The sequence below is a fragment of the Hyaena hyaena genome, unplaced genomic scaffold, assembly GCF_003009895.1.
Source record: "Hyaena hyaena isolate Hyena2069 unplaced genomic scaffold, ASM300989v1 scaffold_131, whole genome shotgun sequence".
In the NCBI taxonomy this organism is placed as follows: Eukaryota; Metazoa; Chordata; class Mammalia; order Carnivora; family Hyaenidae; genus Hyaena; species Hyaena hyaena.
The window spans coordinates 292,555-315,072 of NW_024080761.1; the positions used below are offsets into that span (position 1 = coordinate 292,555).

The 22,518-nt window shown below is 50.8% G+C and overlaps 1 protein-coding gene and 1 long non-coding RNA gene across 3 annotated transcripts in view; one reads left to right on the plus strand and one right to left on the minus strand.

The window, feature by feature from the left end:
* The window catches only part of STK35 (serine/threonine kinase 35), a 42,945-nt gene extending 21,166 nt beyond the window's left edge, over positions 1–21,779 (minus strand). Inside the window, exons 1-4 of one of the 2 annotated variants that reach the window (XM_039237745.1) lie at positions 21,459–21,764; positions 20,267–20,864; positions 6,922–7,671; positions 6,643–6,775 (exon numbers count right to left, since the gene is read on the minus strand). In XM_039237745.1, the coding sequence (XP_039093676.1) occupies positions 6,959–7,671; positions 20,267–20,864; positions 21,459–21,764 (1,617 nt within the window). In that variant the 3' untranslated portion in view covers positions 6,643–6,775; positions 6,922–6,958. Of the gene's footprint in view, positions 1–6,642; positions 6,776–6,921; positions 7,672–20,266; positions 20,865–21,458 lie in introns of those variants that run through there. The other variant, XM_039237746.1, reaches the window with a different exon arrangement.
* LOC120235423 lies at positions 20,815–22,037 on the plus strand. The gene is made up of 2 exons (XR_005529408.1): positions 20,815–20,914; positions 21,811–22,037. It is a non-coding gene; the product is annotated as an uncharacterized LOC120235423 (long non-coding RNA).
* Positions 22,038–22,518: the final 481 nt, after the last annotated feature.

The following is a 22,518-nucleotide window of genomic DNA, read 5'->3' on the forward strand; positions in this document are numbered from 1 at the left end:
CTGGCTGATGCCAGGGACTGAGGCCTGGGTTCAAGTCTAGACTCTGCTCCTTATCAGCTGTGACCTTCAGGAAGTTATGAAAATAAATGAAACAATGGTCAAAACCCCTTGGCCCCGGGGATAGCCAGTGACCCTCACGGTCTTTGGCCATCTTCGGCACTGTCGCCCTCCCTCAAAACCTAACCCCTTAAAACCCCCCACATGCACAAGGTGAGGCTCCAGGAAGAGGTCCGTGTGTCCCCCTCCCATAGGCCTGCAGTCCTGTGAGTGGAAGGCAGGTCTTACCTGCTCCTGGATTCATGGCTGACACAGGAAGTCACACTCAGCCAAGAGAAGAGGGGACCCAAATACCTATCTGTCCCAGGTTCCCAATCTCTCACTGGAAACCTGTTTTTTAATTTACCATCCAGGGATTATGTTTTGAAAATTCTGCTGCTTAAAATGAACCACATTAAGAATTTCTTTCCCATTTTTTAGTTCCCAGTATCACTTTGGATGGACTTGACACTTCTTTTTTTTTTTTTTTTTTTTAATGTTTTATTTATTTCTAGGAGAGAGAGAGAGAGACAGCGTGAGCAGGGGAGGGTCAGAGAGAGAGGGAGTCACAGACTGAAACAGGCTCCGAGCTGGCAGTCAGCACAGAGCCCGACGCGGGGCTCGAACCCACGAACCGCGAGATCATGACCCAAGCGAAAGTCGGACGCTTAACCGACTAAGCCACCCAGGCGCCCCCTAATGTGACACAATTTGAGTGTAATTCTGCCGAAAGCCAACAAATGATAGATTTCTACAGCTTCCATGCAAATGAACATGCTGGTGTCTGTTAGGTAATATGAAAAAGGCTGTGAACCGCAGAAGACCATTTGCCACCCTCCCCCCCAATCTCATAAAAACAAGAAAAATCTGAAGCCCAGGTGAAGGGGTCAACTCAGGTCATCCAGCATGTGAGCCCAGAGCCACGTCTCCGGACCTCAGGCCAAGGATAAATAATCCTTTATTACTTCAACAATAAATTAAGGCGATTTTGTTCTCTGATGTGAGGCAGCTACCAAGATCACATCTAGGGCAAAGAGTGTTTTCTAGGACCCTTCAGGGCATGGCAGGCTCTGATTGCCTTCAGCAGGCCTGAGTAAATGTCCAAGTAAATGTCATTCGAGGGCCCTGGCTCCATTCAGCCCTAGTAACCGAGGCTTGTATAGGAGACGGCAAACTTGGCCATGAATGCAGATTCCCTCATCTTACAGCACCCTCCCTGGTAACGTGGGCGGCGGCACGGAGACCAGCTGGGTACCCACTCTGGGTAGGGTTTGGGGCTGGCCCGGAGGAAGCATTGGGAATCATTCAACAGCTTTAAAAAATGACAAATAAGGGAGAGATAGGACCCACCATTGAGTAATCTTTAAAAATAGAGAGGATTTCTGGAACAAGCAATTGGACAGAGTTGCCTTGAGTCCAGCTTTGTTCAAAAAAAAAAAGGGGGGGGGCGCCTGGGTGGCTTAGTCGGTTAAGCGTCTGACTTTCGCTTAGGTCATGATCTCGCGGTTCGTGGGTTCGAGCCCCGCGTCAGGCTCTGTGCTGACTGCCAGCTCAGAGCCTGGAGCCTGTTTCAGAGTCTGTATCTCCCTCTGTCTCTGACCCTCCCCTGCTCACGCTGTCTCTCTCTCTCTCCTAGAAATAAATAAAACATTAAAAAATTAAAAAAAAAAAAAAGCAATCTGGTAACCCTCTGAGGCAAGGCTACTAAAGACCACGGTCCTCAGAGAGAACAGAAGGCAATACTTCTCCCTCGAACCCAAGTGTGTAGCTAAAATTTAGCATCTCATTTACAGTTTATACAGGGCACTTGCACAACCTCTTGTGATTCCGACAACCTCAACAAGAAAAATCTACCCCGTTTTATGGACAATGAAACCTCAATGAGACAAATAGGACCTACCCCCATTTAATGAAATGGGGTTTAACGGGATTTAATAAAATCCAGAGAGGTAAAACAATTTGCCTGAGGTCACACAGCCAGCCAACCATGAAAACAGAAGCGCTGGGTCCTGGACAGTCCACCGGGCAACACTCTTTTCAGAGGAGCTCCGTGTTGCCAACCCCGAGTGCACGCATTCACTGCTGCAGAGAACTCAACCCAGGAGGCCCGGATTTGAACAATACTCTGAATCTACAACCCCAGGTTACAGAAGCAGCTCATCACGCCGGTACCGGGGACGGGAGTGTTGCCTACACACGGCTGGAGTTTGAGCCACATCAGGTTGCCACAGGAAAGCTGGCAAGGAATAAGGACACACGAGGTCCATGCTGTCATTTGGGACCTTGAATGATTCTTCCTTCCTAGGTCTCCAGCTGCCTGCCATCTACTTCTCTGCTCCCCTCCACACACAGCTCCTCAGCAGGAGTCATCTACACCACTGGCTCTCCAAAGGGTGGTCTGGAGCGCGGGACTCCACGGAGCCAAACCTTTTCATGCTAACACCAAGACACATCTGCCTTTTTACTTTCCTCCTCTCTGGCACGTATGGTGGAGTTTTCTGGAGGTTACGTGATGATGAGGGACGCGGCACCAGGTTAACGTCAGAAGCAAGATAGGAGGAGAACCCAGCCGACTGACTGGCGGATGGCGAAAAGATTTGCAGAAATACAAAACTCTGCCGCTAGTGAGCAGACTCCCTCAATTTTTGTTTTTGAAAATACTTCTCAAAAATAATGATGCTTAGGTTAAAGTGTAACTGACTTTTGTTCATTTGAAAGGAATATTTAAAACATTTGTTTTAGTTTTTAATTCTGCCAGTATCCATAGATAGAACCCAAAACGGGACCTCTTTGGAGCCCTCAACTTCAGGAGGAGAATGGGAGCCTTCAAACCACAAACTTGGAGAGTCCATGGTCTCTCTTTCTCTCACGGTCCCCCACTCCTCTCATTTCCTCTCAAACCCACCCCATTATGTGCCACCAAAGTGCCTGTGAGTGCCAATGTCTTCCTAATCCCTGAAGCCAAAGGCCAGTCCTCCTCAGTCCTCCCCTCCCTCAACCCACCGGCATAAGGACCACGGCGGATGCCTTCCTCCTGCTGGGGTCTCATCTTCATCCCACATCCAGGACACCGGACCCAGGTCTCCTCCCTCTCTGGCTCCTTTCCTTCTCCCCAACCTCACTGGGGGATGGCCCAGAGCTCGGTCCCTCTTTGAACTCTCTGTGCCCACTGTGGCGCCTTGGCACTCTCTAAATTTGTTACCTCTAGACCAGATCTCACCCCTGAACCCCAGGCTCCTCTACCTGTTCTACCGCTGTGCATGGACTCTAATTCGGCCTTCCAAACTTTCACATGACAGCAAAGCCTAACTTTCTCCAGCCAAACCTGTTCCTCGATGCCCCTCCCATCTCATTTGGTGACCACCCCATCCTTCCACAAGCTCCCAAAACCTCTAAGTCATCCGGGATTCCTTTCTCTCCTACCATTCAATCTAGCAGGAAATTGTTGGCGACTTCAAAACTCGTCCCAAATCCAATCCCCCCTCCCTGGCTCCACTGTTCAAAGTCACCATGCTCTCACACCTGGGTTGCTACAGTAGCCTCCTAGCTTATCCCCTGTCCTTTGAGGCCTGGCAGCCACAATGATCCTTTCAAAAGATCCAGACACACCCAGGACTTTCCACCTTACCCAGGCACAAAACCCCAACTCCTTACAGTGGCCTAGAAGGCCTACCCTAGTTGACTCCTGGTTATCTTTCTTCTTTTCTTACACTCCCCTCCCTGCTCTATCCAGTCTTTGAGCCTTTATTCTGGCTCTTCCCTCGGTCTGGGATGCTTTTTCCCCCCAACAAGGAATCCTCATGACTCACTCCCTCAACTCCTCCTAACCTTTACTCAAATGTCACGGTCTCAGAGACCCACCCTGATCTCTTCCACTTAAAAGTACACCTCTACCCTCCCCCTCCCAGTATTGTCCTGCCCTAAGGCCCCCAGAGTACTGAGTTTTTTCAAACGTATTACTTGTAAGTCCATCTTCCCAACAGAATGTAAGCCCCACAACTGCCAGGAATGTTTGTCTATGTTATCTACTACCGTGTCTTTGTGCCTCGGATTCCCTGGCAAATAGTTTCCCAACAAGCATGCTGAATATGTGGAATTAGCTTCTCCAGCTATAAACCTTAAATGGGGAGCGGGGTGGGGGGGCAGGGGGGGAGGGCTGGACAATAGTTCATCCCAATTCAAGCCTCTGATTCCTTAAACTGGCCAGATACAGCTCATGTCTACCACAACTGCTTCTTGAAGCTTTTAGCAACACAAACGAGGGTCAGCTCCTGCTCGTACAGACCCGGGCCCAGGCCCACACCTCTCAGTGCCCCACGGGGACAGGCCAGGCTGTCCAAATAGGCGCCGACTGACCAATTGTTGTCCTCACTTAGCAGTCAGAGCCTGCGACGCTTTGCGGGGCTACATGCCCCATCTTATCTTATGTCAAGGTCATCTATTCCTCCTCCCTGACGGAACCACCCCTCTATGAGCTAGAACTTTGCCCTCCAACACAGCACAAATCCCAGCTGTGGCTGTCCAAACAGAGCCCTGATCTCAATTCGTTGTGACAACCGCACAATTCTAACCCACATTCAGGTCTCCCCTCCAATGACAACCTTCATCCTACCCCAGGGCAAACTTGAATTCTAAGAGGTTTTTTAAAAGCAGAAGGAAGGAGATGGAAATGAGAAGTGACGCATGAAACATGACTCAAACATGGTCTCGCCAACCCTTTCTGGGCCCTAACACAGCACTGTCCCCAGCCGAGCTTTAGGGAACACTCTTTCTGGGGGGCCGTGGGACAAACTGGCTTGCATCTGGAAAGTGCTCAGTGGTTGTGGAAAGGGAGAATTAACCTGGTGACTCAATCCAGAAGTTCACGGAGAACAGATGTGACCAGGGCTCCCCTCGGCACTCACCGACAGCAACTAGCACGCTGAGGGTGATGCACGGAAAGGAAGGGACTAAGAAGCCACCCGGGGACCGAGGTCTTTTGTGTCCAATGTGGCCCCTTGGATCAGCACCACCGCTCATGGCCTCATCTCAAGGATTCAGCAAATTTAAGAGTAGCGAATTTGCAGGCTGCCCTAGTAAGAAAAAAAGGTAGAAGGCAGGGAGGAAGATACACCTGTCCTTAAATGAGGACAGTGGATGGATAAATGACTTCGCTCCTTGCAGAGCTGCAAAGGTGAAACCAGATGCTACCAGCCACCTGGCATATTTGGTAGTCACATTCTTTTCCCTCTTCCCACAAAACTAAGCTGAATGATGTGAACATGATTCAAATCTGACCAATATACCAGCCAGCACTTGTGTATGTATATTGCCATGAATCTTCCCAAATCTGAGTTAGTTCCTTCTACTTTCACATCCGGCCAGCTGTCTTGCCAACTGCCTGCCCCGAAGATCCAGGCACTCCTCCATCCTCAGGGCTACTCAATGTCAGGTTCAACAACATCCCTCCTGGCGGGAGTGAACTAATTGGCCCGTCTGGTCTCGCAGGCTCCAGTTCAACTCAACTCGCATGTGCCGGAAGTTCCGAATGGTCTGCAGGTGGTGCCCAGATGCCTACGAAGTCAGGGTCAGATTCCAGGGTCCCTGGTTCCACCTGATTTCTGATCTTATATTCCTTGCTCACACCTCAGACTCAGGTCCAACTGAACCACCTACCACTGCTGTTGCTGGCACACACTTTGGGGTTCTCCACCTCAGCTCCGTCTGCTCTCCCGGCAGGTCACAGTCTCTACCACGGGTCTGCGTTCTTCACTACCCCAAACCAGCGAAGGCACTCAAAGGTGCCTCTGGCTTCAGGTCCTCTGTGGAGGCTATAGTCCTTTTACCTGGAATGCTACCCAGACCCCCAAATCCCCAAGTCCCCTAAAAGGCTCATTTCCCTTAATACCATAGGTCCTTTGTGGTAAAGCAACTATGGTAAGTACTGACTAGTGTTTCTCTCCCCAACTAAGCTGCAGAATTCATGAGGATGGGGCCATTTCTGCATTTGCTAACCACTGCAGGGCTCAGCACCTGACAAACGAAAGCCCGAATCAATCTCTTAAAATAGGCCAAGACTTCCATATAAGAATATTCACTCCCACATCATTTGCAGTATCTAAGATGGAGAAAACCCATCACATAGCTAAAGTAGGCGAAAGGTGGGGCGCCTGGGTGGCTCAGTTGGTCAGGCGGTGTCCAGCTTTGCCTCAGGTCATGATCTCATGGTTCATGAGTTCGAGCCCCAGGTCAGACTCAGTACTGACAGCGGAGCCTGGAGCCTGCTTCGGATTCTGTGTCTCCCTCTCCCTCTCTGTCTGCCCTTCCCCTGCTTGTGCTCTCTTTCAAAAATAAGGAAACATTAAAAAAATAATAATAAAGTAGGCAAAAGGTTACATTACAGCACATGTAATGGAATGCCCAACGATCGAAACCGTACTTTCCAAGCATCACATGGGGAAATGCTCAGATTAGCGCTGAAAGGGCAGGACACAAAACCGTGCCTAAATATAGCACGAGCTAAACCATGCAGAATCGCACGTGTGCGCAGGAGGGATACAATGGGAGGGGGGAGCATTTATTCTCTGAAAAAAAGCCATCCGTACCTCTTTTGCACATTTTCTCCAGTAAATGTTTATTAAGGGATGAGGAAAAGCATGTCTAAAAAAACTTGAGACTCGGCTCAAACGCAACGTCCACTCAGAAAACTTGGCTAGACTTTCCAGCTCTTGCTCCACCCCACAGATCTCCTTCTCAAGACCTGTGGGGGGAACGAAGGGGGTTGTCTCTAATCGTGGTCTTGAACCCTACAATCTCCCCCTAACACCACGGGGGCTCCCCTAAGGGCCCAGGACAAGGAATCCAGTCCAGGGAGTGCGCATGCAGAAGGAAAGGAGTTACACTCACCTAGTTTAACAACACTCAAGATGCTTTGCCCTGAATTTTAAGCAGCACATGTGACCTGGTCCATTCTGGTTTCAAGTTCAAAGGCATCAGGCCGGTCCTGTGGGTTAGCAGCTAACATATCTTTCAAGAGCTGCTTGATCCCCTCAGACATGGAAGTCCTGCGTTTCTGAGGGATGTGCAACTCCATCTTTGGGTTTTCTAGCAGCGCCTCACCGACAGGGACGATCTCGGTCCCCTGTTTGATGTAGGTCCCCAGGAGCTCCTTCTTGGTCTCAGAGTCAATGAAAGTGATTCGTTCTATCATTGCCCAGATGATAATGCCCAGGGCAAAGATGTCGGCCTTGGCTGTGTAGTGTCCCTCCCAGACTTCGGGGGCCATGTAGAAGTCCGAGCCGCAGGCTGAGGACAGCCAGTATTTATTCACATTCACATTTTTGTGGTCTTGATGGCCCTCTTTTCCTCGGGGGGCCAACCCAGCACAGACCTTGCTCAGCCCAAAGTCAGCCACCTTGAGGATGGGGGTGCCAGAGCGCTCTGTGATGAGGATGTTGTCTGGCTTTAGGTCCCTGTGCACGATGTGGTTTTTGTGCAGGAAGGCAATGGCGCTCGTGAGCTGTAGCATGAAGCTTTTGTTGGTTGCCGGATCCGGCCTCCGGGACAGGACGTACTGATTCAGGTCTCCGCCTTCACAGAACTCCATGACAAACCAGAGATAGCAGGGCTCCTCGGCATAACCCAGGATCCTTTCTCCTAAATCAAAAGAAGACCGGAAAGAGCTTGAGTGCCACGGACACATTCACACCCCTTGTCAGACTACGGGCACGTGGCACGCTAAGGCAAGAAGGACGCTGGTGACAGTGCTCCAGTCCAAGAAGACCAGCAAGACTGGCACTGAGCCAACACTGCACACACAGGCCCATCCCTACGCACACAGGAGTCAGGGTCAACAAGGCAGGAGTGACACGGGCTGCAGGCACTGGTGTCAGACCCCTGGCTCGGGAATCACCCGACGCCTGGGTACTAACTGGCTTAATGCTGACTGGCTGGCTGAATAACCAGGAAGCAACTGCACTTAGTTCACCTTCCCAAGTTTGCTTCTGCTGTGCCACCTGTACAGGGCCACATGTAATCAATCACTCACGGAATACCTATGCTGGCACTTGGCGTTCAATTTAACATTGACCACCCCCCAGGAGGTAGGAGGAAACCACCCCATTGTAAAAGATGAAGAAGCTGAGGCTCACAGAGACTGAAGAGTCCAGGGCATGGTTACCGTGCCTCCCAACAGGCAGCATCATACCCCCCCCAGCTGGCGGGACTGCACACCGGACAAGGTCTAGCGTGCACGGAGGCCATTAAATGTCTGTTAATCCACCCCAGGCAAAGGGCCTTTCCTGCCCTCCCTCCTGCGACCTGTAGGACTTTGGTCAATGCAGCGAGAATGGCTGCTACAGTTTTGTTGATTTCAGAGCATACTCCAACCGGCGCTTCCTGCTTGCCCACCACAGGGGAGTTATATAACAGGCTCCTGTCTCCATAAAGTGGGGCTTCAGGGAGATAACAGGGATCTAAACCAGTAAGCATCTGAAGTATCTGCCTCAAGGTCAACGTTTAGGGAACAGGGAAGGGAGGGTGGAAGGTGCCAGATCTGGGAGTCAGGAGGGAGGCGCAAGACCCAGAGTTACATGTAAAGGACAGGCAGATCAGTGGGCACGGGGCAAGAGAGGTCCAGGGGCAAGAGAGGTCCAGGCTGAGAGATGGGATGGATAATGACACTCAGGAACAAATGGACCAGAGGCATAAACAGGAAGTCTGGCGGAACAGGGGAGTCCAAAGTAGACACACAGGTTTGAATCAAACTGCATGGGCCGGAAGCTCCTGCTCTTTCCAGAAGTCTTTCCTTTTGAACCAAAGAAACTCCAGGAAAGCTGCTGATTGGCATCTCCCAACCAATTCCAATGTTGTTTTTGTAGAGCAATTAGTGGCACACTGGGTCCTTCCAGGGAAGTTACTTGAGGACTACCTGCCCCCAGAGTCTAAACAGGCAGATGGATTATCTTGCTGATGAAAAGGCCAGGCCCGCTGGGGGCGGTCCTCTGGATCATTCGGGACCGATCTAATGACCGAAGAAAGACAGTCAGTCTTCAGATCCCTACTATAGTGTCCCTATTCCACCAGAGACCAAGAGCCACACCTCTTCCCACAACCTCCAAAGGCAGTCCGGCCGCCGGAAGCCGCCACTTTGGGGAGCTCTAGGCTGAGGCCAGACTGATAGATGAATAAGGCAAAAGCTCTGGGGTTTTGACCACGATCTGTCAGACCACACTTCCCCTGTAATTATATAATTTGTTTAGATTACTCACAACCAAAGCAATACAGGTAGAACCAGTTTAGGGCAGATGGGTGTTTTGTTGTTGTTGTTGTTGTTGTTGTTGTTGTTGTTGTTGTTAAATTAGCTCTTTCCCACCTCATAATCCTCTTTCTAGGTCACTGGCTCCGGTGGGCTGAGGTTCTTTATCTGAAAACACTGCAGGAGGATGCAGTGATCTGAAGCCCGGATCAATCCAGACTCCAGAGGAAAGACTGTAAAAAGGAGGGCAAGAAAGGCTTGCTGGTGGTACAGCCAGAAAGGAAGCGATTAAAAAGCCATCAAGTTCCCTCGGCAAGGGTGATCATCAGAAAACAGTGAAACTTTTTCACCAAAAGTGGGGAAATAGAGGGTGGGGAATGGTGATTACTTTACATACAAAGTTGGTAACCATGGCAACTAAAGTAAAAAAGAAAACAAGTGGCAAAACAGACTGCATTGTAGGTCCAGGTTAGAAGGACTCAGGGGAAAGAAAAGAAGGGTAAACAAGGACCCTAAGCAGGGAATGGGGGTGCGGGTGGGGGAGGGGGGGTAGATGGGCCACAGGAGCCAAGAGCTAGCTCTGGGGGAATGATGGAGGCGCAGTAGATGCCACATGAGGGGGCGCTGGGGAGAGAGGAAAGCACTGGTCAGGAAGCAGCAGTCTCCGAATCAGACACAGCATCAGCGAGTGTAACAGAATGGAAAACAGGGAACGGCGGCTACTTTTCCCAGAGGCAAGAGGCATTGCCCTGCATAGGCAGCAGCTGTGGGCTCATTTCGTAAGAAAACCGCAGTGTGTGTTTCTGTGCAGGAATCCCCAAGCTGCCTACTCCCTAACATATGAGGCATATGAGAATTCCAGCCCTTTCCTCCCGGAACACGGTCTACCTGGGCCCCTAACCACCTCACAGCAAGAGGGAGGGAGAGAGGGCACGTGGCCCTTGATGCATTTTTGCAATAATGCGGAGATGCAAGGCTGGGCAAGGAAACAGAGAGGTTAGGAGGTAAGGCTGGAAGGTGAGGGGGTCTGGGGTTAGATGCCAGCTCCACCCACTGGTTAACTCGGTGGTTTATTAGTTCAATGGTAAACAAGGAGGGACGGAGATACCGCAGAAGGATGGCTAGAACCTTGGGCAAAGGTTGGGAGGGAAGGCCAAACCTCTCTGAACCTCTGTCTCATCTACCCAATGAGAGGGACGCCTACGCCACATATTCCTGGGAGTTAAGTCTCGGGCAAAAGGTCTCCTTCGCAGAACCTAAGATACTTCGGGGAAAGGACATCCTAACCATCAGTAACAGCCCTCCTGGGCCTCAGCCAAGTCCGAGGAAGCCACGATTCCCACTAACCCTGGTGCTGTATAGGCCATGGAGTGAAGCTCCCACATGTTATGAACCAGAGGAGACAAGTCAGAAAATGAAAGCGGAGGATCCTATCGTATTGCTGAGGCTCTAAGAGCCAAACCCGTGTTCTAGCCAGACCAGATGGGTTTTGAGGTGCTCTCTCCCTAGAAGACCTCCCCTCTCCCCAGATCTCTGCAGGTACACCTGAATGTGAACCTTTGGGCCCTGCCTGAATGCCAGCCGACCGGGTGCTGGCCTGATCCCCCAGGTAATGTCCCTCTTTCTTCTGACCAGCCATGGCCCTAACCTTGTCATGTACCAAGGGGCTTGCACACCAGGGAAGGAAAAAGCGCTCAAGCTTCCAGGGATTACCAAGCACAGGATTCCTGGAGACACGTCACTGGGGTCCACCAGTCAGCAGGGGGCTCATGAAGGTCAGGTGACCCACGGGACTTTGGCACCCGTCCATCTTCCAGCGGGCCCAGCGGTCACCAGGCCACCCCGTGATTACCCCGTTTTGGGACGTGTAATTGGAATACTCATGCACCATCTAGTAGTTGAAACCTCACGTGAAGCTTCCAGTCTTTTTGAATGGACAGAAACAAAAGTAAATTTTATAATTCCTTTGTCTGGTATAGCCTGACAGTTCTGTAAGGTGAGTAGGAGCTAAAAATTTAGCTTCCCCAGGGGAGGTGGGGGTGGGGGGGGGACAGAAGACTGTTACCTCTAACTGTTAAAGGATTTGAGGTAAATTAACCTGGAAGAGGCCACTGGCCTCTGGGTCCCAGGCACCACTTAAGGGTCAACGTGGGAGCAGTCTCCTTTCTCTGGACACAGTTTTATCGGTGGGGAAACTAAACAAAAGGTTAAGTAACTTGCCCAAGATCATCACCGGCATGACTGGCTGGGTAGGATGTGAATGTCCACTGCCAAGTCCTTCTACCACACAACACTGTCACCTGGGTCCCAAGAAATGCATCTTGATTAAAGAAAGACAGGCCCACTTTCAGGAGAGTTTGGTAGCCTTCCCCTCAAGGCTAACAGCAGCCAGGAGACCACAAAATAAACTCGATTTCAAAACCTATTCTATGCCCCAGTTCCCTGGAAGACAGAAAATGGGAGGGGGAAAAAGGGTCAAGCAGGTGTCTCCCATCTCATTCCTCAGTGGACTCAGTAGGGTCTCAACAAAATGGCACCTGCTTTGTTCAGAGACTTGAGGCCTATAGGCTCAGCATAAGGACAAGTCAGTGTGAGCTTTGGGACAGCAGCAACCTCCTACGAAGGGAGACAAAATATCCAGGGGGTTATAAGCCTCTGTCCAGGCTGTCTCCAGAAGTTGGATTTCCTTGCTCAGTCAATTCCATTCAAACGTTTCCTGGGCACACACTGCCCGTCAGACACCGGACACGAGTTAACCGTAGTCTCTGCCCTCGCAAAGGATTCTGGTCTTCAAAGACAAGAGTGACTGACTAACCACAGCTAAGGGAGCAAGGAACAGGGCACAGTTCTGCCCGAGGAGTGGGAAGAGTGGTTAGGAGAGAAAGGCAGGCGGCCACCACTCAAGAGTGACCACTGAGCAGGGTCACACACCACACAGGGCTGGTGTGAGCTTGCAGCGAGGGACCCAAGTAACCTGGTCGGTGCAGAAGAGAAGGAGGGAGGAGATGGGCAGAAAGGAGGCTGGAGGGGAAGACGCTGGAGTCAGGTCAGAAGAGTCAGTGGCGGGCAGACTGAAGGATTTGAACTTAGGCTCTGAGAAATGGGAAATAAAAGCTGTTGACGTATTTTAGAATGATACACTGCTTACTGAATCTTAAGTCCCTGATTTTAAGACATACCGTTTACAGAAGACGGAGTGGCTAATACACCACCACCCAGCACGGTTTCAGCTGGGTTCTGAGTCCCAAGATGCTAAAGGTCTCAGAATCGCGGAAACAAGTTCCTTCTGCAGGCACGAGGAGTTAAAAGATAGAAGACAGACCAGCAGCTGAGCGATTCAGCAAGAGTTTCTGAAACCCAAAGAACAAAGGGCTGGCAAGGGAGGAGAGAAGGGCATGGAGGGGAAGGTCCTGGGAGGTTTAGAATCAACCGAACTCAGGAACATCACATGTCCTAAGTGATGGAAAGGAAGAATGGAGAGAGTGCTCTAGCCAATCCTCTTCCTACTCCAAACCCCTCTCTACTTAGACCGTAATTATATCCCCCTTTCCAGGTGAGGACACAAAGGCTCGAGATTAGTTGCTTATGGTCTCATGGCTAGGAAGAGGCAGGGTCCAGTCTCGATTTTTTTTTTTTTTTTTTTGAGACAGAGAGAAACAGAGTATGAATAGGGGAGGGGCAGAGAGAGGGAGACACAGAATCCAAAGCAGGCTCTGGAGTCTGAGCTGTCAGTACAGAGTGCGATGTGGGGCTCGAACCCTCGAACCGCGAGATCATGACCTGAGCTGAAATGGGACGCTTAGCCGACTGAGCCAGCCAGGTGCTCCTACAGCCCGGATTCCTAACCATGACGTTCTACTACTGCCTTAGTGCCAGCAGCAGAATGGAACACTTAGTCGTTCTAAGGCGCACTGTGAAGTGAGGTCCTTGTTAAGTTCACATACATATGCCCCCAAGGAGCTGAATGTTCACCTAGTCCCTAGTGTTGATAGTCCAACCACACAACATCCAGATTCATTTTTCAGCAGAGCACAAATTAGGATTTTGACTGAAATGTGCGGAGACAGCTCACCAATATGTATAACAAGTCTTCAAAATGCTCCATCCGTTCGACATAAAAAAAAAAAACCTCACTCTAGGAATTTAGTCTAATACCAAAAAAGACCAAAAAAAAAAATTAAAAATAAAAAAAACCATAAAAAACACCCCACAAAAAATATCACCAACGGCAGCAAGAAGGGCACAGTAAGCACCCAAAGCACCAGAATTCGTATCTGATACAACAAAAAGTGAAGGACTGGACGGGGCACCTCGGTGGCTCAGTGGGTTATACGTCCGACATCACCTCCGGTCATGATCCCACAGTTCATGGGTTCGAGCCTCACATCAGGCTCTGTGCTGACAGCTCAGAGCCTGGAGCCTGCCTCGGATTCTGGGTCTCCCTCTCTCTCTGCCCCTCTCCAGCTCATGCTCGGTCTCTCTCCATCTCTCAAAAATAAACAAACATTAAAAAAAAGAAAAAAGAAAAAAGGCGAAGGATTGGAAATGACGACCCAAGAAGAGTTAGTGCATAATTGTGGTACCGCTGCTTGGTTGAAAGCTTTGAAGGGTCATGTTATACTTCTAATTTACTTAAATAAGAAGTCAAAAGAGGTCACATACCATGTCAGATGTCAAGTTTAATACAAAATTTATAAAATAGAAGAAAAAGGAATAAGGAAAAAAATCTAGGAAGATGAGCTTTGAATTCATTATGACGGCAGCCCTCCCGGCTTTTGATTAGTTAAAAGCTGTATGTTAATGTATTAAGTTTTAAAGGAGTGGTACAGCTGAAAATTGGTCCTGAGAAGATGCTGAAGAAGACCCTTCTGGAAGGCAATCCCATCTTCCCTAAGAGAAAGAGGGGCACACCGACCGAGCCCTGGTCCTAGTCTCAATGACCTTGGGCTGTGTCAGGTCACTATGAAGAGGCTGGGTCCAGTATCCACACAGAGGGTGTGTGCAAAGTACTTCACAGGATTAGTCAAATGTCACTGGGCTCTAGACAATTAACCCCTGATGGTGGCTGTCAAGACAAAGATACAGTGGCCTACAGAGGCTGAGAGGCCAAGCACCCGTAGGCCTAGCAGCAAACGACAAGGGCTGTGGAGCCAGCCAGGCCAAGGGTCGCCGCCACGACTCTGCCACTTACATGGCTGTGTGACCCTGGGCAAGTGTCGTAAGACCCTATGAATTGGTTTCATTTCCATAAATTGGGAGACATCTACCTCATGAGGCCACTGGAAGCCTTGACGGGGACACAGGACCAATTCTGCGTGCTATCTGGATGCCAGAGTAAACAACTACTGAGTGTTAGTTGTGTTCACGTGTCTGGACACCACTGGGGGCCCTCTGACAGTCGTAAGGCGGCGCATCAAGGACGCAGAGACTGGAAAGAGCATCTGGATGTAAATCTAGAGCGGACCCTTCGCTGGTGGTACTGGACAAGTTACTTGACCTTCACAGATCTGGACTTTCTCCTAAGAAAACCAATCTCCCAAGTTCAAGTGGGAGGATTAAATGAGAAAAGGAGCATGAAAATACTGAGGCCAGCTATTAGTTCTAGAACACGACAGGGGTCTTGTTAGAATGCGGACTCTGCCAGCCAGGCACGGAGTGGGAAGTAACCCTCGGCGGCCAACTCCTTCCTCTCACGTGTGAGGGCCTTACCACCTACCTACGCCTCCCCTCTTGCCCAGATTGCTTCTGTTTACCCTTTTACAACTCCTTCTTCTTGCCCTAAACTTAGTCCGCCTTCCTGGCAGCCACTCCCCTGGAGCACCTCGCTCTCACAGGCTACAGTGAAGTAACATCCATTGTGCTCTGCCCATCTCCTCCATTAGACTGGGCACTCATGGCGGGAGGAAACCAGGTCTCTGGCCTCCTGGTGTGCCTCATACACAGTAGGTGCTCAATAACTGGGTGAAATGAAATAAGAGGAGAATTGTGAGCTAGAGCTTCAACAACAAGGGAGAAAGTTCTAGTAGTAGGCATGCAGAATATGTACATTAGGGACAACTAGGTCAGGGTCCAGAATTCTGGAGTCACTAAGGACCCTACCGAAGGCCAAATCCAAGTCAAAAGTGAACGGACGTTTTCTAGGAGGCTGAGCAATTCTTGGGAATTTGCACTATAAAAAGCCTACCCAGTGCAACTCAATTAGCCAAAACTCTCAATTAAGCAAGGGCTGTTCCCGTCTCCTGAGGCTGAGATCTCAAATTCCCAGTGCACGCAGAAGGCAGGCAGTCAGCAGTAAGAGAGAAGTCTGCGTGTCTCCAGACATTCAGGAGCAGAGCAGAAGGGAGGAACAGGGTCCCTGGCAGGTGAGACATTGGGGGGGGGCGCATAGGAACCAGCAGTGCTAAGCACTGATTAGTACATAATTAAGAACAAACAGTAGCCATTAGTTTCAGAGTAAAACATGATTATGCCCATTTAACCACCAGGAAAAAACAGAAGCACCCAGAACTTAAGCCACCTGTCCCGAGAGCTCAGCACAGCTGGTAAGGAGAATGGAGATGAGCTCTAACACCTGTGCTCAGTTCCCAGTTTGGTTATTTGCTTGGCTGTGTTACACTGGGCAAGCTCGCAAACCTCAGTCTCCCCACTTGTAAAATAGGGGTAATTACAGTACCGACTTCTAGATAATTCAGAGTTGCTTTCTAGGGGTAGGGGTGGAGGGATTCGGTTTTCCTAAGCGCTCAACAGGCTGGGGTGGGGATGGTCTGTAGGTTGACAAGCCAATCCCTGGCTAAGCCCCCGGTTTCCCACCCCGCAGAACTCTGGCCTCAGCTTAGTCTACTCCAGAGGGAGCCTCTGCTGTTTTCTAGGCTACCCACCACTCATGACCTTGAGTTGCAGCCCCTTGGGCCTGTGTCTTCTGCATGCCCCATGGAGGAAACTTTGCAGAGCCTCTCCTGATGCAGTGCCTGCCTCGCCGTAGCCACTGGGCCTATAGGTGCACAGACCAGACTTCCCAAGGACCTAGATTCTCACCCATGTGAGGCCACCTAAAGATCTCTTGATATAGTAAACGTGAAGTGAAACAGTTGGTGCAGCAGAACTTGAGTCTTCCCCAGACGGGATAAGCTAGACCCCCCAGCTTTCCCCAAACTTCTTTGGTTTTACGAGCCTTGCGTCTGTCCTCTGTGCATGCGTGCGTGCGTGTGTGTGTGTGTGTGTGTGTGTGTGTGTATATATATATATATATATAAATATAAAATCCCTCATTTGTTGTCAGAAGGATCAGTGTGTGCATTAGAAAGACCTCCAGAATTTGAGTTTAGCCTGACACGGAGTCTCAGACTGGTCTGTCTTTTTTTTTTTTTTAACGTTTATTTATTTTTGAGACAGAGCACAAGCTGGGAAGGGGCAGAGAGAGGAAGACACAGAACCTGCAACAGGCTCCAGGCTCTGAGCTGTCAGCAGAGCCCGATGCAGGGCTCGAACCCACAGATTGCGAGATCATGACCTGAGCCGAAGTCGGACACTTAACCGACTGAGCCACCCAGGTGCCCCTGGTCTGCTGTCTTCTAAGCGGCAGCAATCTTGAATTTAGTTTTAGGTGCATTTGGGACAGGGTCCTTTGGCAATGGAAACAAGGGGATAGAAGCCAACTGTTGATGTTTTAACTCTAGCTTTTTCATACTTCTCACAAAAAACTCAAAGACATCAGCTCATCAGCCAAATAGTTTAAAGGATTGTTAATCTGGTTTAAGAAAGCCTGGGAGGCTAGCACTAACTCGTGGGGGCAAGTCCTCTTTTCTAGGCTTGGTTCCTTCCACTGACTCTGAAACTTCTGTTCTCTACTTGACACTCTACGTGGTCTACGTTCAGAGAAGGGAAGGACAGGCGACCTAGAAGCGATCAAACAAAGTTGGAGGAGACCAAGAACTACATTAAGTTTCTCTTCTTTTCGACATTGGATTCACAGGTCACATGATTAAGACTATGGAGTGCCTACTGTGTATTCCCTAGACAGCAGATACTGAGGAGAAAAAAAAAAAAACCCAACTATTCTCTGGCCCAACTCTGAAATAAATCCCCTTTCTTCTTTACCTAGCTACAAGGTCCTACGCATCCTTCTTCCAAGCCTACCTTCTCTGCCAACTCCTGGCTAACTTTAGATTATCTTCCTGTCGATCCTGTGCAACACTCTGTAGAAAGCCCTTGTTAACCAGACCACTTGCCTTTTCCCCTGGTGATCCTGATTAGCACTTATGTCTTCTACAGGTCCTCAAACTTTCCAAACTAAGTTCCTTTGGGGCAAAGACTGTCCTCTTCCCTCCCCCCAATCTCCAGAAATGCTACTATGGGGACTAAGTAAAAGTACGTGGATTTGGTTCAACTGAGACTTTAAAATCAGATTAACACTTTTTTGGTCCATTTCAAAATTATTCTAAATTGCAGGAGACTGGGCAAAAGATGACTGCAGAAGAGTTTAATGACAGGGTTGAACCAGATTATCTCGAAGATTCCTTCCAGCTTTGACATTTCTAAGTGGAAACAGCAAGCTGTAGCACCCCAGGGCTGATTGAAACTGCAAATTTTGGAAGCTGAAGGCAGGAAAGCTTAACTTAGAGTAATGTGGGTCTCTTTGTTCTTTACTTTAATACTAATAGCAGAAAACAATGCCTACTTACAGCTTCCTAAATTTACATTTGACATGTAAATTTCAATGTCGGTTTCAAAAGCGAGGTTGTCTACATTTCCTTTACTGCCCTGAGCCCAGAGGGTTACCTGACCCACGCAGAGGCTCCCATACTTGAGAAGACTCCCAACAACTGAAAGGGACAATTAATGTGTGTGGCCTGAAGCAACATTATTTCCTTTCTCTAGACCGATTTTGTTTTCATTCACACAATTAGAATTGTGTGGTAGAAGATACCAGTTTTCCCCTCAACCTGGTATTAATGACAACAGATACAACAGGATGTGCTCCATGGTCCAACAAGTTTTCAGAAACTTGAACAAGCACAGAGTGAATCTCAAAAGGGATGATGAAAGAGGATGCAAAATGTGGACTCTACTTGTTGAGGCTGCTAGTTCCTCCTTATCTGAGCACGTCGGGACATTCCCAGAGTGCACAGCCGCTTCGGGACATAGGCACACTTATCTTCTGGATAAAGGAATGCTTTCCCACAGGTTTTAAACAACTTGAATGTCTCATGCAGTCAGTTCAGACAAGCCACGATTGAAAGCGAGCCTAACACCAAAGCCTATGGTATTAACCACCAGACTATGCTGCAACCGTTTACTGTGGAGACTGGACAAACTGCTACATGCAAGAGAATGTGAACAGGATTTATATGTAAGGAGAGGAAGGCAAGACTTCACACCCAGGTGGAAGCTTCAAGATGGGCCTCAATGAACCCGGGGTAGAAGGGGATCAGTGGCAAAGTGTGAATTCCCACATCCCACGGCAGTCCTGTATTATGGAAGTCCAGACTATTCTGTGAAGATGGACCGCCTGAGAATGAAAGTGTAGGGCCTGTAGAACACAGGTAAGCTCAAATCTCCTGGATAAAGTCTTTGCAAAACAAATGTATTTGACCCAGGGAGAGAGTGGGCTTTTTAGGATGGAAGAAAACTGGGCATCAAAAGTAAAAACCTATTTTGAAAAAACTCCAGGTGTTACCGCTCATGGCCCTCAACCCACCGCCAAACACCTGAAATGGGACAGAGTTCTCTTGGGATGGGCTGTAGGAGACTAAAGTCAGGCAAAAGCTTCAAATAAAATGCCCTCTCCAACCCCATCCGGTTCTTAAAAGGTCAGTTCCAACTTTTTCTGCTGGGAAGTGAGGGCATCGTTAACCCATCTGAAACAATCTAGGCCTTGAATTAAGACAGATCTGGGTTCACTGTCATTCAAGCTCTGAAAAGCTGTAAAGAAACCCAACTTTCCTATACAAGCTGATTAACCTCATCAACTTCTATTTGTTCACCTCTAATCCTTCACTTATAGAAAAAGGAGAGGGTTACTTTCAAGATTACGTAGAATCACTCTGTAAGACATTTAGGACATAGCTAGGACTCAGTCAGATTGGGAACCTCTCCCTTGAGAGGGTCTCCTAAGACCTTTCGAAGCCACCTGCCCTCCCCTCTCTGAAGAGAGCCTTGGCTACTTGGAGTCTGAACAAAACTGAACGCTCAGGATGAACTCACTCCCCTCCTAACTGCAGCCAAAACCCAGAAACCAGGATTAGCCTTCCCATGAGTCGCAAAGCTCCCTTGCCTCGCTGGGCCCCATCTTCACTATGAAGAAAAACACCCAGGACAGCCAGCCTCAGGGAGTTAAGAAAAAGATTAAGTATGTAAAAGAGAGGAAAGGAGGGAAAAGGTGTTACAAGTTACATGACAGCTCTACGCCCTCCTGGGGCGTTATTATTCTGCAGGCCCCAGAGGACTTAGCCAGGAAACCCACCAGTTTGCCTGACTGCCCTGGGATGTGCTGGGGTCTCGGAGAAAAACGAACACTAGGAAGTAAAAGTGTGGGGGTGGAGCTGGAGGGTGTCAGGACTTTTGGAACCAGACAGGGAGGAGGTGTGGGTGGGTCCAGTAAAGTTCTTTTTGTTTGCTTTGGGAGGGAAAGAGAAGAGGCCCTAGAGAGGGGGCTGCAGAAGGTCTTCCACCAACTCTGAACCCCTGCTCTTCCTCCAGGGAGCTTCAAAGTGCTAGAAGTAATAACAGTTCACCTTTATGGAGTACTTGCTAAGTTAATGGTTAGCACTTAATGAGCCCGTTTTAGAAAAACACCAGCTAACGTTTGAACCAGGGGCTGATCCGGGGTCCCGAGATGAGAAGAGGGCCCAAATGCCTGGGCCCGGGGAAGGAGGGTGTGTCTGGGCCCAGGGTGACAGGACCGGGACCAGGGCCCTGGGGGGTCAATCGGGGCCGGGCCATCCAGGGGAGTGGGTCTGGGCCCCGTGGGGGCGGGCCGGCCAGTGGCGCTCCTACCTTTGAGCGAGGTCTCCACCAGGCGCAGGTAAAGCTGCGAGCTCTTGTTGCCGTGGCTCATGCGCTGGGCTAGCCCGTTGCGCTGCAGGACGCACTCCTCAAACTGCACGACGTTCTGGTGGCGCCGCTTGAGGCTGGTCAGGGCCCAGAATTCGGCCAGCGCCAGCTCCACGTTCTCGGGGGCGTCGCAGCGGATCTTCTTGACCGCCACCCGGGCCCCGCTGCGCCCGGCCACTGCCTCGTAAACCACGCCGTAGCTACCGCGCCCGATCTCTGCCAACAGGCTGTACCGCGGCCGCGCCGACCCGCCGCCGCCCTCTGGCCGCCGCCGCGCCAGGTAGGCCTCGCCCGGGGCCTCGGCTGCCACCGGATCCATGGCCTGGGCCGCTGCCGGCCTCAGCTTCGCGCTGGGCGCCCGCGGCACTGGGCTTCGCCTTTTCCGCTCGGGGCTTTGTGTACCTCTACGGGCGCCGTCCTCCTCCCCCGTTTCCATGGCTGCGGGCGGCGGGGGGAGCAGCAACGGCGCTGCCGGGGTCCCCCCTGCCTCATCCCTCCGTCCGGCCCCGGGACGTGGAGGAGTGGGACCTTGGATTGTGACCTGCTGGCGAAAGGATTGGTTAACCAACTAGGCCGAAGCAGGGAGGCCAGGTAGGAGCGCAGGCCGCAGGGCGTCCCACCTCCTCCTTCTCCTCCTCCGGCCGCCGCGGCCCCTTTAAGACGGAAGCCGCCGCTGATGACTGAACAGGGGAGGGGAGGGGAAAGCGGGAAAGACGAAACCACTAGGCTGTGGCTCAGAGGGGGAACCGGAAAGAAAAGCAAAACGTCCCCGCCCTCTCAGTTAAATTGTCGCCCAAGAATAGGAAATACAAGGACCAGCAGTCTTTACAATTTAAGAGAATTGCCTTAAGAAGCAACTTTGACTGCGGAAATCTTTTTCCCTGCCCGGTCTCCTCTGGGATACCCCTCCCCGCATCCCGCTTTAGGTTCTCCCGGGTGTAAACAGTCCATTGAATTAAGCCCGAGCTGAGCCCGGCGGACGGACCCAAGTCCTGGAGGGCGGCGGGTGGGGTTAGAAATTCCGCGTCCCTAAGCCCGCCAAACTGGGAGGCCGATTGCCCTCCCCAAGCGTCCGAGGTGACGGGGGTGGCTCCAGCCTCGGCGCCTGCTGTGACTCCGCAGATTGCGCCCTTACCTGACCGGCGCGCCTCCATTTCCGGGCGGCCCGTTTCCCCCCTGGCGCCCCGGGCCGAGGATGGTCCGGTCCGGGCCAGGGCTGCCTCCGGTACGGAGCGGTGCCAGAGGCGGCGGCCCGGGCCGGGTGTGCTCCGAAGCCTGCAGCCGCACTGGCGGTGGCAGCGGCGCCAGCGGGGGAGAACCGGGTGTCCGTGCTCCCGCGGCTCTCCACGTGTTCGCGCCAGCTGAGCCGTTTACATAACCTGTTTACATAAGCCGCACCTCCCGCCCGTATACGGGCCAGCGGGGGCTCCTGGTGGCCCATCCCCCGGGAGGCCGGTCGAGTACCGCGCCGCCTGGGTCTTGCCAAGGTCGACGGAGCAGCCGCAGCCAGGCGCACCGGGCACGCCGCGCCGGGGCCCAATCACAGGCGAGAGCACCCAGCCAACAAAAAATAGGCGCCAAATTCTGCGAGCCGCCGCGTCCTCCCGGCCTCTGCGGCCGACGGTGCACCGCAACCTCCTGCCTCCTCGGCTTCGCTGCGTGAAGTGGAGCTGCGCGCAGTAGGCCCCTAATAAATACTGATTGGTTGATTGGATTGGTCGGTTTGATTGATTCATAGGTAGTGCCTGGGAACCGCCCGGCCTGGGTTGGAATCCACACCCGGCTTCCCCATAGCTCCTGGATTCTGGGTAGATCATTGTCCCATTCCGTGCCTCAGTTTTCTGTTCTGCAAAATGGGTGATTGGACCTTACCTTGCCAGTGTTGACAGCGCCACATGAAATATATATAATTTATCGTTTAATGCGTATATTAAGAGTAGCAAAATATATATAAAGTGGCTAATGGGATACAAGGCTGAAAGTGCTATTTTGTTCACTGCTTTGTACTCCAGTGCCTAGTAGATGCTCGTTATTTTTAACCTGAATCTGTATTTATTGAACGCCCTTAATGTGGTAGGCCCTGTTGTAAATCGCTGGGGAAAGCAGTGTACGAAACAATCTCTACCTTAGTTGAGATTCTAGGCCTCTGGAGGAGACAAATGATATCGGTGATCTTGTGCAAGTTAAAACAGTAG